Source organism: Cryptotermes secundus, unplaced genomic scaffold (assembly GCF_002891405.2).
Source record: "Cryptotermes secundus unplaced genomic scaffold, Csec_1.0 scaffold88, whole genome shotgun sequence".
NCBI lineage: Eukaryota > Metazoa > Arthropoda > Insecta > Blattodea > Kalotermitidae > Cryptotermes > Cryptotermes secundus.
In genome coordinates, this window is record NW_019724585.1 from 222,488 (window position 1) to 242,535 (window position 20,048).

The 20,048-nt window shown below is 37.5% G+C and overlaps 1 protein-coding gene across 1 annotated transcript; it reads right to left on the bottom strand.

The window, feature by feature from the left end:
• Positions 1-1,343: 1,343 nt before the first annotated feature.
• LOC111862300 (COP9 signalosome complex subunit 3) lies at positions 1,344-19,741 on the bottom strand. The gene is made up of 8 exons (XM_023847571.2): positions 19,509-19,741; positions 18,105-18,359; positions 16,352-16,569; positions 13,939-14,133; positions 9,379-9,530; positions 8,227-8,386; positions 7,254-7,367; positions 1,344-1,679 (listed from the first exon to the last, which is right to left on the bottom strand). Exons 1-8 carry the CDS (start codon positions 19,561-19,563, stop codon positions 1,524-1,526), a joined length of 1,305 nt encoding a protein of 434 aa, XP_023703339.1. The 5' UTR covers positions 19,564-19,741; the 3' UTR covers positions 1,344-1,523.
• Positions 19,742-20,048: the final 307 nt, after the last annotated feature.

The following is a 20,048-nucleotide window of genomic DNA, read 5'->3' on the forward strand; positions in this document are numbered from 1 at the left end:
GATATTAATGGCAGAATTTTCATTCTTTAAAAGTTTGTCACTGTAACTGCCTGTGTCCACTGCTTTGTATAAGTCTGTTGGTAATAAAGTTATATTTTGATTGTATTTTTAATCTATTCTTATGAACATATTTTTATCTAATATGAAGTAAACAAGCAATTTAGGGAATTATGCATTAAGGAACTTCATGATTTAAACAGTCAATTAACATTTTTTAGACAAGTGAAATCAAACAGAACACAGGTCAAACAAAGGCCACAAGAAATACATATTGAATTTTGGTGGTGAAACTGTTTGGAAAGCAGCAGTTTGCTGAGATGGTAGGATAACATTATAATAAATCTTTGGGAAATAGGCTGTGGGTATGGGAGATGGAATTATCTCTTGCCTTTACGCAAGCATCCACTTTTTACAAACTGTCGGTACCATCTCCTTGTTATTCTTGTGTGGTGCGTCATTTTGAAACCATGCACGAAATTCGTGCTGCACTGTAATCACAAATTTGGACAGCTCAAAACAGAGCACACAGAAAGCCTCCTGCTGCAATGCCATCTTTGAAACTGGCCCTGCAGCTAGGCAGTAAGCATGAGAAGAAAACTGCTGGTAGCACATAAGAAACTTCGACAGTTGCCACTGCTGACAGTGTATATTGTGCCCGGGTAAGCTGAGAAATAAATTTCTTATTAACTTATTTCTTATTAACTGCCCCATTCTTTTGTGTATACCCTGTGTTTCACTAAAAGAGGCATCCCAGCATATGTAACAGAAGTTTATATTATATTAATCCTTCTGTTAGAAGCCACCAATTATGCAGCTATTCAAGAACTTCCCAGCATTTTATGGAACCTGAAAGTTCATTACCACGTTCACAGGAGCCCTCCACTGGTCCCTTTCTTGAGCCAGATCAATCCAATCCATACCATTCCATCTTATCTAAGATCCATGTTAATATTGTTCACCCACCTCATCCTCCTTGACTTGATCATTCTAGTTATACTTGGAGAAGAGTACATCATATTAATACAGGAATATTACAAATAACAATATCCATAGAGAATTTAATTAACTGCTTTAGAAGAAAGTGAAAAGTGGCAAGAGTTACTGCAGAGGATGGAGCTGAAGATGCCTACTGACTACATGTCATCACATCTTCACAGTCACTGATATGAGAACCTCATATGTCATGAGGATGGAGATATTCAAGAAGCAGAAGCAGGTTTAAATAAGAATGCTTAATGTTGATACCGGGTATGAGACTATACGGCGTGAACTTTTCCCTCTGAAAAGCAGTAAATAACTTAATATAGTATACACAGTGGTTTAGCTTCCAACAAAGTGAATAGTAATTCTGAAATACAGTATTTTTAATGGTGAGCTTTAATATACAAACAGCCTTACAGGACATGAGATAAGAGTTAGTTGCATTTATTTCTAACATGAGCATACTATTGTAGAACATAAAATTTAACGATTCTGAACCTCAGTTTTACCATAGAAACATGCTTTGATCCACTCTCAAGATATCACATTGAATAGGTGGTGATTTTTGAACCCTGTGATGGTGCTGAGGGGAGGTCATCATCTGGTGCACCACAAGACTTCTTCACATACTGAGGATTCACCATGATGTCTTCTTCCATTGACTGCATTTTACGATCAAGATCTGTACAAACAGCCATCTATGCAAAAAAAAAATTACATATCACTAAATTAAACTTTTATAGTGTCAATGATGATTAAACTCACAGTGAAAGAAAACAGGAAGTTCTGGGAAGAACTACCTTACTACATTCCATTGAAATACCATGGTCTGCACAGAAAATGACACCTCCAACAATTCTTCGTTGTTACAGGAATGTCTTTACAAAGTTGTTACCTAGCAACAATAAGGGATACACAGACAGACCCATAGACTCTCCTTTGATACAACATGGACTATACATAAAGCAGTGCCTCCAACAATTCTTCTGTTGTTGTGTGTATTCACTGTCACAAGAATGCATCTACCAAGCCATTGCCTAGCAACAGTATGTGGAGATACACATACAGACACACAGACTGATGAGAAGGATTTATGCAGCATGCCACTGAGCTGGGCTCAGATGCTAAGATATACACACCAAATTTCATAAAAATTGGTTTAGACATTCAAAAGTTAATGGGGGGGGGAGGGTTACACACATGGGCAGTATGGTGATAGCACAGGCCTACTTACTCTTTTTTAAATTAGGGAGGTAGGACAAAAATATCTCACCTGACTACTACATTGTGGCAGAGGCAAAACACACCAATGGTGGTTTGAGGTACTCCCCACATGAAGATACTACAACAGACACTCAAAATGTTCACTTTTGATAATACGTGGTGCAATCCAAAAGTTCCTGAAATATATTAATAAAAACTATTACGTCTTACCTGGATCTTATTCTGCACCATCACCTTCAAAGTAGTCCCCTTGGGAGCACATACACTGATCCCAGTGTTTCTGCCACTTTTCAAATGCATCCTGGAAGTCTTTCTTTGTTAGGGGTGTTTAGTACTGTCTGCGTTTCCGCTTGAATTTCCTCAACTGTATCAAAGCTTCGCCCCTTCAACTTGATTTTCATCTTGGGGAAGAGAAAGAAGTCGCATGGAGCTAAGTCTGGTGAGTATGATGGGTGGGGAACAACTGCCATCTTGTTTTTAGCCAAAAATTCCTGCACAATGTAAGCCGTATGCGGTCGTGTGTTGTCACTGTGGAGTACCCAGTCATTCGTGCGCCACTTCTCTGGACGTTTTCTCCTCATGTCCTCCCTCAAATGCCTTAGAACATCGTGATAGAACTCTTTTATTGACTGTCTGACCAGGAGGGATGAACTCCTTATGAACAATCCCGTCAATATCAAAAAAACAGATCAACATGGACTTAATGTTGCTCTTGACTTGTCGAACTTTTTTGGCTGAGGTGAAGATGGGCTCTTCCATTGCGACGACTGCTGCTTACTTTCAGGGTTGCAGCCATAAACACAACTTTCATCACCAGTGACAACCATCGAAAGAAAGTCTGGATCCTCTTGAGGCTGTTGTTGAAGTTCCCTGCAGACTTCCAAGCAATGCTGCTTCTGTTCATTTTGCAGCAGTCGTGGCACAAACTTCGCTGCAATCCTCCTCATGTTCAGTTCCTCTGACAAAATTCGTTTACGTGTACCATAACGTAGTCCCAAGGTGTTACAGAGGTGTTGGATGGTCAGTCTACGATCTTGCAGAATCAGATCCCTAACTTTCGCGACATTTTCTGGTGTGGCGCCAGTTGATGGCCATCTCGAACGACTGTCATCATCAGTCGATGTTAGGCCATTTTTGAAACGCTTATACCAGTCGTAAGTTTTTGTCTGGCCCCTCGTTGGTGTCTCCACCTTATCGTGGTGAGGGGGTTTGAGTATGCCAAGGACCCTGAGAGCTATACCAGCGGTAGCGTAGCTACTGGCAGGGCCTCCCTTGCTGGACAGGTCAAAGGGTAGGCATCAGACGAGGAGAGACACCAAAAACTGATGCCGGAAGCAGCGTCATCAGCAGCGACTTGAAGCACAGAGCAAATGATGCTCGAGATGGTTCAAGTTCGTATAGCAACAGGCGTGACCAGAGTGGTTTGAACGGCTGTTGTACTGCAATGTGGAAAGCAAATGGAAAAACTACCACATTATCACTTTTCCTGGATAGTCTCTTTCCAAAACCAGAAGATCGCATTAAGTGGACGAACTGTTTTGGGGGAGACTGTGGACCTGTCGTCTGACAGATTACTGATGAATGAATGAAACTGTTGTCACCAAAAGCTTGCTTCAACATTTGGTGCATTTCTGCAGTGGTTTTCCCAAGTTTAAAACAAAACTTTGTGACACGCTGCTCTCTCAGGTCAGCCATCACAAAACCGCAAACTCATGGAAACACAAAAATGGAAATACGTTCACCAACAATAAACCCAAACACTCAACTCGACGCCACTTGCCACACTGATTCAAGAAGGGTGTGTAGGGAGACACCTAGCAGTATTTCAATGTACTCATTACCATTTGCGCGCAAAATTCAAATTTTGGGAACTTTTGGATTGCACCATGTAAATATGTAGGTTGGTAGTCATATTAATCTAGGCTAGTATCTGGTAGGTATCTTGTTTGAATATCAGTCAATTACCAACTAACCAAACAGTTCTTTTTTTTTTTGTGATTTTTCTCAGTCTCTCCAAGTAAGTTCGCACAGTACCTTCACATACGCCAAGACTGCCGCCTTCCAAACCCTTAACTACTTAGTATTCACAATCTTCTAATCTCATTTCACACAGTTAAAACAGTACTATCACATAGCCTAAGATCAATAAAATCTTCTCTGGCTATCAGCTAGGTCAGCTAGTTAAAAATTACTGACATTTCAGAGACCATCTTGTCTGCATCATAAGATCATACCCTGATAACAGGGAAACAGATGGTCCCAGGTGTCAGTATTTTTAACAGACTGCTCAGCATCCACTTCCTGCTCACCTGTCCTCAATAACACATTATGCTGCCATCCAGAGGCATACTTGAATCAAAAAATAGCTCTCCTGCAGTATGGAAAACAACATTATCTGCACTGAGTGTTTAGTTTTACAGTGACTTAAATATTCATCCCCCCAGTATTTTGCTCTGATTGTGGACATAAAATGGTATCTGACTTTCCAGATGCTACACTAGAAAAACAACCTTTAAGTTAACAGTGCTAAACTTGTAATGCCAGGAAACCATATAAAACTTCAGTCAGGCTCAGATTCAAACAGAGCCTCCACCTGAGTCTGGGGTACACCAACCCATTCAGTCTGACTGTATTAGTACCCAATTATTGCAAAGTGTTTTCTATTTTATCGCATTATATAGCAGTGTATTTACTCCAGTGTAATTTATCCCCAATAACACTACTGTAAATCCAACATACAGTATGACTTCACTACTTACAACACTTATACAAGGGAGCATATTAGCACCACAGCAAAGTCAAACTGTTGCAGATTGGTTTAGCCTGCATTACATGTCTGTCAATGCAATTAACCGTCGCCAACCAACCTGCTCGACTTTCAGTACGAAGGCTATTTGGAAAGTAACCTCTGTTTATTTTAGGCATTAATGCAGGAGTGGGGTGGAGCCTGTGCATGTGAGGTAATGTCACATGACTCACTGCCTTGTAAACCATCATATAACTGGTCACCTAGTATTTGTTCTTGTCTCTACAGAGTGAGTTATGATGTTTCCTGAGATTGATAATCCTGACAGCTGCGAAATTTGTGCTGTTATCCACTTTCTCCAGGTTAAAAACATAGGTGCTGCGGAACCCCACCATGAATTATGCTAGGCAGTTTATGGCAAGAATGTAATGAGTGAAAGAACTACACGACAATGGTGCAGAATGTTCAAAGATGGCAGGTGAACAAATGTTCATGACGGGTGAATTGGTTGGCCTGCCATATGTAGTGTGTGATTATCTTGTTCAAAGTGTTGACCAAACTTTGTGAAAGATGGCACTTCAAAATTTCAGAACTTTCGTGTGAATTTCCACAAATTTTACGCACTGTTGTCTATGAGATTATCACAGGTTTTGTGCAAGACAGGTTCTGAAAATGCTGATGGGTGCACACAAAGCACAGAGAATGGCTTTGGCTTTGTACACTTTTTTGGAGTGATATCACAAAGATGGCTATCAATTTCTCAATCACATCATATGAATAACAAGTGGTGAAACTTGAGTTTCATTTGTGAATGTTGAAACCAAAGAGTAGTCAAAGCCGTGGCTGCACACAGATTCACCAAACAAACTGAAACATTGTCTGCCAGAAAGCTGATGGCAGCTGTTTTCTAAGACAGGAAAGGAATGCTGCTGGTGGAATTCATGCAACAAGGGACCACAATAACCTCACAAGTGTGTTGCAAAACATTAAAAAAACTAGATAGGGCCATTCAGAACAAAAGGCGTGGAATGCTGACATCCGGTGTAGTGCTCCTCAAAGACAATTCACATTTGCATACAGTTGCTTGCACTTGAGTACTGCTGCAGCATTTCAACTAGGAATTACATGACCAACCTCCTTACAGCCCTGATCTTGCTTTAAGCAACAACCATCTGTTTATCCACCTGAAGAACTGGTTGAGATCACGGTGCTCCAACAACAAGGAGGTGTCAAAATGCAGCTGAGCTCACAGGCGACATATCTTTGACTCAGGCATACAAAACTTATTCACCAATACAAGTGCCTCATTTCTGCCAGTGACTGTGTTGAGAAGTAGCTTATCTATGTTTTATTTACGTATTTTTGTACATAACATTCTTTTTTCTTATGGCTTGTTTAGTTAACAGCTCACTGGAGATTACTTTCCAAATAGCCCTCACATATAATAATTCTTTTGTCACTGTCTGTTTTGTTAACAGTTCACCGGAGGTTACTTTCTGAATTGCCTTCGTATAATTCTGTATTCCCTGTATTTCCCAAATATAATGTAACGTGTCTGGAATCCAGAAGAGTCACTTCTATGGAAACGTTGGAATAGACCGTTGCACAGGAAACAACGACGCTCTATTGTAGTTCTAACAGGAGTCTCCACGGTTATAACAGAGGGTTCGTTTGCATAGCAGCGACCGAGGTTATAAAACGAGATCGACAAATTCTCGGCTACGGGAGTGTTCGGGGTGAGCACCACTGAAGAGAGGGGCAGATGCGGTAGAATGAACAGCGCAAAAAGACGTGCAAAGGACATGAAGACCGAATGTAGATGTTGCCAGCAGAACACCGTGGAATCAAAACCGAGGGAGAACCTTTAGGCTGTTCGGGGACGAACAACCTTTAGAAGGGAGCAATGTAATGTGTCTGGAATCCAGAAGAGTCACTTCTATGGAAACGCTAGAATAGACCGTTGCATAGGAAACAACAATCGCTATATTGTAGTTCTAACAGGAGTCTCCATGGTTATAACAGAGGGTTTGTTTGCATAGCAGCGACCGAGGTTATAAAACGGGTTGAATGCATTCGCACAGTTAGTCTGGATCCAACCGCTAAAGAAGACAGTCCAGTATTGCCGAGATACTGTAAGCAGTAATTGTAACACTGCAAGAGCTAATGATTGTAAGGTGTGTAAGGTGAGCGAGTGGAATAAATTCAATATATCAAATACCACGGCGTAAACTTATTTGTAGCGTGACACACACAACACGCTACAATATGTACAGCCAGAATACCTTGAAGAAATAAAGCTTACCTCCTCTTCCAATCGTCGTAACATGGCAGGGCTATTATACTTCTCTGGATCATCATGAAATATCACCATGCCATCCTTCTGGTTGATTGTTGCAAAAATCTCGCCATCCTCAATCTGCGCAAAAGCAAACAAGCTGCAACTCTGAGGTCCTCACGGCACTGAGTATGAAGAATATAATTTCTAAAGTGTGATACAATGTAGTCCAGTAAATATTCACTGACATTTCTCCCTTTCACTGTGCCATTAGAATAAGCCCTTTAAGAGCCTCTTTCCTTACACTGTCTCTGCTAACTTCCTTCTACCATCCCCACCAGTCGATTTGTAGCTATTACATATCTAACCTCTTAGCTCTTCGTAAACATAAAATTGTGTTTCCTTACACTGTCTGTGCTAACTTCCCTCTACCATCCCCACCAGTCGATTTGTGGCTATTACATATCTAACCTCTTAGCTCTTCGTAAACATAAAATTGTGTTCATTCACATTATCAGGGCTTGAAGAATGAATTCCAAATTTTGAAAGACGGGCCATGGCAGCTCAGTCAGCATAGTGACTAGTCTTTGAGCTACCCAACCATAGTTCAATTCCCAAAATGAGCAAAAGATGTTTCTCTTCTCCATTGCATACAGACCAGCTCTGGGGCCTCACCCAGCCTCCTATCCATTGAGTACTGGGGGGCTTATCTCTGGGTGTAAAGCATCAGGGGCATGAAACTGACCAATCAGCCCCATCTAGTGTTGAGGTCAAGAACGGTGGAGCTATACCTCCACCCCCCATATGCCTTCATAGGACGGTACTTAATTAAATTTGAGGAAATGTAAAACTGATTAAACTGTAACGTTTTTCTTATGGATATTTGGCTGAGACCAAATAAGAAGTGTGTAGAACCAGGAAAAATATCAAATTCAACAGCATAAGATCAAAGTTGCACCACACCATGTACAGTTCTATCACAATAAAGATTAACACTGACCATGTTGAGAATGTACTTCTCAGCATCTGCAGGTCCAGAAAGCTGCACCCTACTAGCAACATCAGACAATGACAGGGTGAGGAACGTCTTAGTGAGGCGCTGAATGTTCTTCTTGTACAGAGATGCCAGAACTTGCTTCACTAGTCCTACGTTGTTTTCCCTGCACAATAATGTCCACTATTAAATATATAAATAATTCATGTTACATATTTAACATCTTGTGGCTCTAGGAGTATAAAAGAATTAGTAATTCTACGTCTTACACTGGAGCTGAGAAAAGAACTCTCACGGACAATCCCCCACTGTCTACCCCCCCCTTCCTGTGCCACTCCTCTACTCTTCCTCTCATATGGCTGGAGTACTCAAACCATGCTGTTACCCAAGGGCCGTGAGCAGCAGACTATGACAGCTGAGTGGAGGAACAGTCTCTCCCACCCCAGCAACTTTTATACCCAACCATCCATGAGAATTCTTTGGACAATTCAACTACAGTTGCTGCCATGTTTGTACTTTCCATGTTATCAGACCTATCCGTTCTCAACAGAATGTGCCAAGGATTTGGCTGCATCCAATAAGATAAGGATTTTTCAGTATCTATGGTTATAACAGGGCCTTACCCTGCATCATCCTCTCTTCTTGCAACACAGCTGCAAACTACAGGCCCAATATATGCCTATCAAGCTGATAGTGGATTCTGAACATGCTTTTAGGACATGATCTAGGCCTGGAAGATGTTTTAGGACTTAAAAAGTACAAAGACTAAGTGGCCTTTAATGGCATGACATTCACACCAAATTTCACAGAGACTACCTGGGGGACAAACACACTCTAGATATGGCTATACAACAGGCCTGTATTACTTCACACAAGTGGACTAAGGATCCAAACCGTGAGTACAATGCACCTGGCTTTAAGAGCAGAGTATGTTGTCTTACAGGCTACTAGAGTCATGTAGTCAAACTTTCCATTCCATTTTGTCACATTGGGTCTTTATGTACTTTCATCTTCTTCCATATTTATAAAACGTTTTGTAAGCATGAGATGTATCATGGTAATTATTGTCACATGCCAAGAAGACAAAAACAATTAGTTGTTTTGAATATAAACTGACAGGCAGCAGCAAAACTTTGTTTCAGGAACACAAATATATACCTCAAGTATGCATCATGGTATTTATTGATCACAGTGCGCAGTTCATCTGGATTATTGCTTGAGTACGCTGTAGCCAAATCATGGTATGGTTGACTTAACGGTTTGATAAATCTACCAATCACTTGCGATGTATATTTTGGAATGTTCTGAATCTGCAACAAACACAATTATTGCACAGAACTTTAGGCTTTCTCCAGGCAGCTTGTGATTGGTCTTGTTTTCATTCTTGGGAGATAACACCATGTTGTCAGGGGTTGAAATGTCGACACTGTCTCCATCTTAAGCACAAAATGAATAACGAGCAGTCTGACACTGATATTTATACTTCCATGCTATAAGGCAGTGTAAAATTCTGAACTCTATTGGTGGCATCAATACACAAACCCACCAGGATTTGGGTTCCTTCCCAGGTTAAATTTTCTAAACTTTTTTCATACAGGCAGTAGTAAGCCACATGGATGAGATAATGATGAAGCCATTTTATCCAGTGAACTCTGAAGATGGAGATAGCAACATTCTCCAAGACACATCAGGTCACCATTAAACAGTATCATAACCCAAGAATGAATAAAATAAGATTAACATGGTAAATATTATGGAAAGACTCAATATTCTTATCCTTCCCAGTATTAGATCTGGCAAGTCTGTTAGACAATGGTGCAATTCCTTGAGATCACCAAACCAAGGAGCACAACAGCAAACTGAACCTCAATATGTGGAACCACAGGAAATACATTAGGTCTATCCATGCTGATCAGGCAACAACTGCAGAAACAAGTGAACATCATCAATGTATCTTAACCCTTTGAATGTCAAAACCCCATCACAGAACTATCTGCTACAAACTGCAAGATTTCTTTTGGGTTAATTCATTCACAGAGGAAAAGCCATGACGCCTTCCTCAAACAGCCTTTGAACTACAATAGCTATATTTCAAGTGACAGTCTGCTCTTTGCTCTAAGCACTGGTACATCCCACCTGATGCCATCTATTGATATATATGCTCACTATTTCATTAAAAATGAACTTTGGCAGTTTTAAGAAGTACCCTGAGCCCCCTGAGCTGATCTAGTTGGTACATGGAAAATTTAGAAGATTATTGCAAAGACCAGGATCTGGAAGCATGTGCTCTAAAGTTAGACTCTCCTTTTTCTGATATTTGTATACTGACTTTATATAGAGCCCCATCTGGAAACTTTGATCACTTTATAAATAGATTAGAAACCATCCTAAATGTACTGCATAGTTCAAAAGTTGAATTTATAATTTGTGGTGATATAAATATAAACTATCTCATCGACAGTAATAGGAAACTAAATTTAGACTCTTTGTTATCATCTTACAATCTCTCCAGTACTGTTAACTTTCCCACAAGAGTTCAAAATAATTCTAGTTCAGCGATAGATAATATATTCATTGATAACTCAAAATTAAGAGACTATACTGTAGGACCCTTTATAAATGGCTTATCCGATCATGATGCTCAACTCATAGAAATAAATAATATTGACCTTCAGCCCAGTAATCAACAATATCAAACAGTAAGGAAAATCAACAAGCATACGATGGCAGATTTTGTCACAAAATTAAGTAATGAATCATGGGACAATGTATTTGACAGCAATAATATTGATTCTAAATTTAATTGCTTTCTGAACACATACTTGAGGATCTTTTATTCAAGCTTTCCCTTAAAAATAGTCAAAAATGAAAATAAAAACAAATCCACCTGGATAACAATTGGAATAAAAACTTCATGTAAACACAAAAGACAACTATATTTGGCCAGTAGGGACAGTAATGATCCAAGACTAAAAAGTCACTACAAAATGTACTGTAAAATTTTGTCAAAAGTCATTAAAGAAGCCAAACAGAATAACTATAACAGCCAAATTCTAAAATCAAACAATAAAATTAAAACCACCTGGGATATTGTGAAAGTTGAATCAGGAAAGAAATCTGTTAATGAAGACGTACAAAGTTTGAATATTGAAGGGAAGTCCACTAACAATCCACAAGCTATCGCAAGTGCATTTAATGAATATTTCCTTTCATTAGCTGAGAAAACATATTCCAATAATAATAATAATAATAATAATAATAATAATAATAATCCAATATACTATCTGTCTCGTGCCTTTAACAATTCATTTCCAAATATCAATCTCAAATTCTCAACAAGGAAGGAAATTGAAAACATTATTAAATCCCTTAAGCCCAAAAATTCACATGGATATGATGAAATCTCTACCAAATTACTTAAAGCAAGCTCTGTTTACATCAGTTCACCCTTGAATCATCTATGTAATAAATCTTTATCATCAGGTACTTTTCCTCAACGCTTAAAATACGCTGTAATGAAACCACTTTTTAAAAAAGGAGAGAGAAAATGCATCTCTAATTACAGACCAATATCCATATTGACTTCATTCTCAAAAGTCTTTGAAAAAGTTATGTATAATAGACTACTTGAACACTTAAATTCTAACAACATATTAGTCAAAGAGCAATTTGGATTTAGGAAAGACCTAACAACAGAAAAAGCAACCTATGAACTAACTAACGATATTTTAAGTGCTCTCAATGACAGATTAATTGTGGGAGGGATTTTCTGTGATCTAGCAAAAGCTTTCGATTGTGTTAATCATGATATCTTACTATCGAAATTAAATTTCTATGGAATAACTGGCAAAGCTAATGAATGGATCAAATCATACCTCAAAAACAGGTATCAAAGAGTTGAAATAAATAATAAAAACTCCAGTCATAATGCATTTTCAAACTGGGGAATTATAAAGCACGGTGTTCCACAAGGATCAATTTTAGGTCCCTTACTTTTTCTTCTCTACATAAATGATCTATCTAAAACCATCAACAATAAATCTAAACCAATTCTATATGCAGATGACACTAGTATAATATTTAAGAACTCTAAATTTGAAAACTTTAAAAATGACATAAATATTGTATTTGAAGCCTTAAACAGATGGTTCGAAGCCAATTTACTCTCATTAAATTTTGATAAAACCCATTACATATCATTCACAACTAAAAACAACCACCAAATTGATCTGGACATCAGTTATGCCAACAAATTAATCTGTAAAGTACTTGATACAAAATTCCTTGGAATACATGTAGACAGTACACTGTCTTGGAAAATACATATTGAACAAATTATACCTAAATTAAATGCAGCTTGCTATGCGATGAGATCAATTAAGCCTTTTATGTCACAGGAAACATTGAAGATGGTTTACCATGCCTACTTTCATTCTATTATGAACTATGGATTAATATTTTGGGGGAACTCTTCACATAGTGTAATAATTTTTAAAATACAAAAGAATATAATTAGAATCATTACAGGATGTAGAAGTAGAGATTCATGTAGAGAATTATTTAAGAAATTAAAAATTCTACCTCTTCAATCGCAATACATATTATCGCTTCTCTTATTTGTTGTTTACAACAAAGATAAATTCAAATTAAATTCTGATGTCTATAACATGAATACTAGACAAAAATATAACTTCCACCTACCCTCATCAACTTTATCAGTATATCAAAAAGGAGTCTACTTTACTGGCATAAAAGTGTTCAACAATCTGCCACAAAGTATTAAAAACTTGGGCAATGATACTAAAAAGTTTAAATCAGAGTTAAAGAATTATCTACATGCTCATTCCTTCTACTCTTTAGATGAATACTTCAATGTAAATAGAGAATGATGTAAAATTAAGTTATATTAATTTTTAAGCTAAAATTGCCTGTACTTATGTATGTAACCTTTTGACTTGTTCTGTATCCAAAGGTACTAACCTACTTAGGATTTATAGAATGTAAATAAATTCAATTCAATTCAATTCAAAGGGTTAACATACATTTAGTACAGATGAACAGCATTCAGATGTTGGTAAGGCACAACTTAGTATTGAACTTGATACCTTCAGCTGGAAGGGAGTGGTGGTAGCAAGAACTGACCTACATATCTCAAGCTGGTTTATACAAGTAAAAGGATGGAAAAGACACAAAACTGATTAAAAAACTACTGAAACTGGAAATGACCAAAGAAGGGATGGAGGAGAAAAGGATAAAGAAAAAGAGAAGGGAGGAAAAGATAAGGAAAATAGGGCAGAAAAATTATATAATGAGTTCACTAAAACTAACATGAATATTAAAAATAGTTATTAGCATGGCCTAACATTATTTACCTTTAAACTTCTATAGACATATGATAAACACTGACATAAAAAAATTTGAGTCTGTGTGAAGTTATTTTAAACACCACTCCTCATGACAAGAATATGATTTACTTTCACAGACAACTACTAACTTGCACTCACCATAGAGGCCATATGCATAGGACATGACAGTTTCCTCTCTCTCTCTCTGCAAAGTGTTAGGTATTTTATCTTTTAAAGATTAACTTTTCATGTTTTGATATCCATAAAATAACAAAACTGAACTACTAAGGGGGAAATTACCTCAGCTTCTGACAGTTACAAGAAATAACACATAAATATCTAAACTCTAAGGATTCAATGTTTAATCACTTGCCTTGCCATGTAGAATCAGAGACACAAGAATGTATTTCTTGTAAGCTTCCAGCATAATATGTGATACAGCCAAGGCAGGAGTTGTAATGGCAACCTCAAAGAAGTAAAGTGCCCTGTCATAGTTCTTCAATGCAGCATAGATCATTCCTCCATAATAGTAATACAAGAGGAAGTATTTAGTGTCAAACTGTCCACCCTGGAAGAGTTAATACTCAGTAACTTTGTTTTGCAAAATTTGAGGTTCTCATATTATTGACTATGAAGGTTGCTCTTTTCTAGGATGAGTCACTGAGTAGCAGACACTATGGAATAGTTCTCTGGGGCAATTTGACTAATAATTCTAGAGTTTTTAAATTACAAAAGAAAGTAATAAGGATCATTTTGGGAATGGGACCCAGAGACTCATGTAGAAGTCTAAGGTTTAAGGGTGGTTAAAGGTGTAAGAAATAGAGTCTCCTGTAGAAATTTGTTTCGAGAATTTAAGATTCTAACAGTTACTTCCTTATATATATTTGAGATTTTATGTTTTATAATAAAAAATAGGATATATACTACCCAGTATTCTGACGTACATGGCTATAATACTATTCATAAACACAATCTGTATGTTCAATTTTGCAATACTGAGCGCTGCAAAAGAGGGGTGATTGGTATGGGAACCAAAATATTTAATGGCCTACCGACTGAACTAAAAAGTGTAAATAATTTTAATGTTTTTAAAAAGAAGCTAAAAAATTATTTGTTGTGTAACGTCTTTTATTCTCTTCAGGAATTTTTTAACAACTGTTGATATGGACTGCTTGCTGACAAATAAATCTGTTTTAGATAAATTATTTATATGTACAGGAATATGTTTTAAATAGTCTGTGTGTATGTTGTAAACAATCTGTATATATGTTTTAAATATTTTCTCTAGTCTTAGGTATTTATTATTCTATATTCATGTACTTTGAATGTTATGCTTGATGTAATGTTGTTGTTATCTGATATGTCCAATTGTAATTTCTACAGCTATGGATGAAATAAATGAATTGAATTGAATTGAAGTCTTTTTAAGAAACTGGATATTTTGCTATTGTCATGTTAATATATTTTTCTTTGATGTTTGTGATAGATAATCAAAATCATTTCTGTTCAGGTTCAGAGGTTCATGGCCTGAACACTAGAAGCAAAATCAAATTTATATTCCAACTTAAAATCTTTCTGTTTTCCAGAAGGCACTATGTTTACTTGTATTAGGTTATTTAATAGGTTGCCAAAGACAATTCAAGGTCTTAGAAAGGATAGAATCAGTTTTGAAGATAATTTATTTTCATATCTCATGAATAACTCATTTTATACAGTTGATCAATTTTTGGAGCATACAGTAAATAATTAGTGTTTGCTTAGCTTTATATTGTCTTTCTGCTTTGTTTGTTTGTGTTATGCTTGTGACCAGTTACATGTCCATTGTATTTTGGACTTGTGAAATGTGAAATATTTGTATGTATGTATGTATGTATATACTTATTAAATACCCTGCCATAACTCAGGCACTTAAACAATGGTGCCTCAACACAGTGGTTCAGGTTCAATTCCATGTCAATTCAGACGGGATCTGGTACTTGCCTCTGACTCAGAAAAAGCATGGAGAACCTAAGTTAGGGCAGTCAGTTCACTGGATGGAATTCAAACCAGGCACCTCAAGTCAGAAGTCAGAAGTGTTTCTGCTTCAACCAACTTGCTTGGTACCATTATCACCACCACAATTACTTACATCTACATCAAAATCATTGCCTCTACACACTTACTCGAAAAAAATTTAAGATGTACACAAAAATTTCTATCTCTTCTCTGCTTCCATACAGTTACAGTATTTATGTCCTTATATACAATCTAGACAAGAAATACAGGTTGAATTTACTATGAGTCTGTGCTATCTAAAAAAGGTTATCTAGAGCTGATAATATTTATTTTTTTAATTGCTAGTGGGGTGGGACTAAGTCCCTTGTACTGCGGCCACTTCTGGCCTATTGTACCAGCCCCAGATGATAGGTGAGGGTGATTGTGGAGCAATTGGTGGAATGAAGATTGGCAGGGGAAACTGAAGTACTCAGAGAAAACCTGCCCCAGGGCCACTTTGTCCACTACAAATTCCACTTTACTAGACCCAGGATCGAACCCGGGTCACCACAGTGGGAAGCCAGTGACTAACCTCTTGAGCTATGGTGCAGCCCTAGAGCTGATAATAAAGTTCAAAATTACAAAAACTGGCTGCATGTCAGAATGTAACAGTATCATAGCAACTTGATTATAACAGTTAGGCATCCTCGAATTAAAAGAACAGTATTTTCCTTGTGCGAAACACTCCACAATACATGTTCACTATGGCAGTAATAACTACAAGATATCAATACTAAAATCATATTTAATACCTCCTGACTGATACTAGTGATGTCTGTGTTTAGAAATACAAGTGCTGGCTTGAAGCATTTGGCTAGGATACAAAGCTGATACAGATCAGCATGAATCGAAGTGAGCTGTGAATCGAAGAGCTGAATCTTATGGATTGCTCGTCGTAACAAGTCGATGCCTCTCAGTGGCACCTTCAACTCAACCAAGCTGTGTGTCAGTAGATGGCATAATTCTGCATCTGCCAGACAAATATATTAATTAAGATTTTAATCGGTTCTGTTCTTTAAGATCACAAAGTTTAGTTATAAGGCTTACAAAGTTCATTTCACATCCATACACAATCCCAAAAAACTACAAGGTATAGGGTTTTCCTTGAACGAGTGACAATTATTCAAATGATCATGGGACACCAAAATTCCATCAACATCACCACAGAAGTCTGCAAATGCATCCTATCCCGAACCACTTCGATCCAATTCACATCTTCGTGATATATTTCTTAATTATTTCTCCAAGAGCTGTCTTCCTTTTCAGTTTTCAGACCAAAACTTTATATGCATTTTTATTACACTGACATATCTTACATGCTTCACCCAATCCATTCTTCTTGATTTAATCACTCTGAAACTACAATGTAAAGAATACATATTGTGAATCTCTTTAGTGTACTAGAGCAAGCTCACAGTTATGTAGTATCAAAACATCTGAAATTCGCATCCAAATGACACAAAATTTCACAGAAAATTTACTATTTTTATAAAGCCAAATTTGTTCCCATGTAATGCAGAAGTTCAACCAGACACCACTAGCAGCACTACTAGATAAAAAATTTCACCTTACTTTGCGTTCCACTTTTTTGCCGGTCTATGTGCAACAGGATGCTGCAATTTAACATTAAAAAATGTAATGTATACCAAGTATAAAACCAGGCCCCATGCTTGTGGTTCAGAGTCTGTGTTTAGCTTAGGTCCCCAGAACCAACAATCATTGTCATCGAGGATAGAGACTCTGTGCTATGATTGCCTCCACCTCAAGACATTCATTCTACATCCTTGAGGTGGCCAGAGACCAGAAAAGTCAACATTAACCATATCTGGAGGGATTACACAAACAACAAGAAACACCGCAAAAGACACAAAAGTTCCAAACTACAAAAAACCATCGCACAGACACTACACATACTTTCTCACATGACAGACCCTGAATATGTTACACTGAATAAGAAATCAACTGCTGTTTGGCAGACCACTGTTGGTTACTAATACCAAACAACAATGAAATCCATCTTATAAATAAAGCAAGTTTCAACATCATCAGCATTTTGTGTTTGGGCCCCTAGAACATGAACCTTATTTTCATGAAGATACCACCTATGAAATTTTGTTTTATGAAATGGTCTCCATTATCACTGAAATTTAAACAAAATAATTAGAGGCATTCTTTAGAAAATCTACTGTTTTGTACTTTGAGGTACATCTGAAGCACCCCTATTTTTGGAGCTGAAATGTTCACATATACCAGGCACTGACCTATGATTTCTAAACTCTTGAACACTGAACAAGAATATAAATCCATCCAACTGTTGAACAACAGCAAGACACACATCCACATGTACATACAGATAGACAGATAGACATTATACCAAAAACAACTTTATCATATTAAGGGAGGCTCAAAGCATATAAACCCATAAAAATATCAAGATTGATTAACACTTTTCTGTATATATTACATATAAAAGTAAAACAAAAATCCCTCTTGAAGTTGGCTTACATGTGTCTGGTGCAAAGCGAACTTGCTCTCCATTGCATCCTGTTATGAATTCTTGGACCTGGGCAAAAAGAAGTTCATGGTGGTCTGGTGTTGCTGATGGTGCAGGAAGAGAGAACTTAACACACAGAACCGCAAGAACTCCTAGCGAATGCTGCTGTAAATCCAACGTTTCTAATACATTGTCTAAATGTTGGCCATTTTTCATAAGTACCTCTGTTGATTTATTCAGCTGATCGCACAGCTCTCGAAAATTACCTGGAAATTAAAGCATCCATATTTTCTGATATGTCACTAAATTCTAAAATAGGAAAACAATATTTATTGTTATTGCTATTGGAGGTGGGACTAAGTCCCTTGTACTGCGGCCACTTCTGGCCTATTGTACCAGTCCCAGATGATAGGTGAGGGTGATTGTGGAGCAATTGGTGGAATGAAGATTGGCAGGGGAAACTGAAGTACTCGGAGAAAACCTGCTCCAGCGTCACTTTGTCCACCACAAATCCCACTTGAGCAGACCCCGGGATCGAACCCGGGCCGCCACGGTGGGAAGCCAGAGACTGACTACTTGAGCTATGGCGCGGCCCGGAAAACAATATTAATAGAGGTAGAAGTGACATACACTGACAAAACTTATCTTCTTTCTTTACTTCTATCAACCAGGAATAGGAAATTTTAGAACTCCCCAGCATTACACAGCTGGTGGGCAGCAAGATTTTAACTCAGTCTTTGGACTCAGAAAATAAAACACTTGGCCAACTGAGGTTAATCTAATATTTACTAGTGTACATGCATGTTATGATAGGTGGAGTATGCCTGTATTATTTTATAACTCCAGTCAGTTTTGACCTCACTATTCCTCAGTGATGTAAAGCAAAAGCAAAGCACAAATGGGTCAATAATGTGGTCATAAATCATAATTTGTTCTGAATGTGTACTGTATTAGACAAGTACAAATACTTCCATTCCCATGCAGATACAGTGCATAATAATATGGAAAAACTGCATTCGGAAGGTTCTATGATCGAATCTTGGCCGGGTGAAAAAAAAAACTCTGCTGACAAGATTCTAGTAGTTTTCCTGTCTCTCCAGGCAATACAAAGGCAGTAACTTAAATCAGACCATGACAGTTTCATTTCATATCCTTTTCAATGCATTATTCATTACCATTCAATTACTCGAGGCTATATGGTTAGATACCAACAGCGCCGTTAAATAAACAAGTTAAGACAACATGTAATATCCCGTACAGAAAGATGTCGTTTTAATGCCACATTACACACTTACACCCAGTTACACATAAGAAACTAAATGCGACCGAACCATTTAAATCTTGTTCACACAGATTATAATTTGAGGTTATGAAGGCCATGTTCTCAAACACATACTCTGCAGCTTTAACATTACCTTGGGCTGACAATGTGCGAACATTATTTACGAACTGCTCTAACGCTGACGCCATTGTTTTGCGTTTTAATCAAATAATATCATATTTCTCTCCTACACCACAATTTCAGTACATGATACGTAAGGAACAAAATACGAATTCTTCTGTACGTCTATAAGCAATATTCGAACCCTTAACCCAATGCACACGATCGTACTTTCCCACCAGTCCTTGCCCCGCCCCTCTGTCATTAGTACAAGTCGATCCGTGTCTGGTGAGGCCACTGAAGATGCTATCAATATTTATCCACTGTAGGAGCCACATTCGTTACTATGGCAACACACTGTTTACTTAATCGAAGGCAAAATAAAATAGTTTAAAAAACTGATAATTTCATTCTTGTGAATTTTACGTTAAAAATGTAGTACTGCTGTTACAGTATAAAAAATGCACGTTTGAAGCAACAATCAACCAACCAAATTAAAAATAAAAAATTGAATTTAATATAGTGTCCACAGTGATGTCCCATATGACATAGAATAATCTTTGGGCTGAAGCAC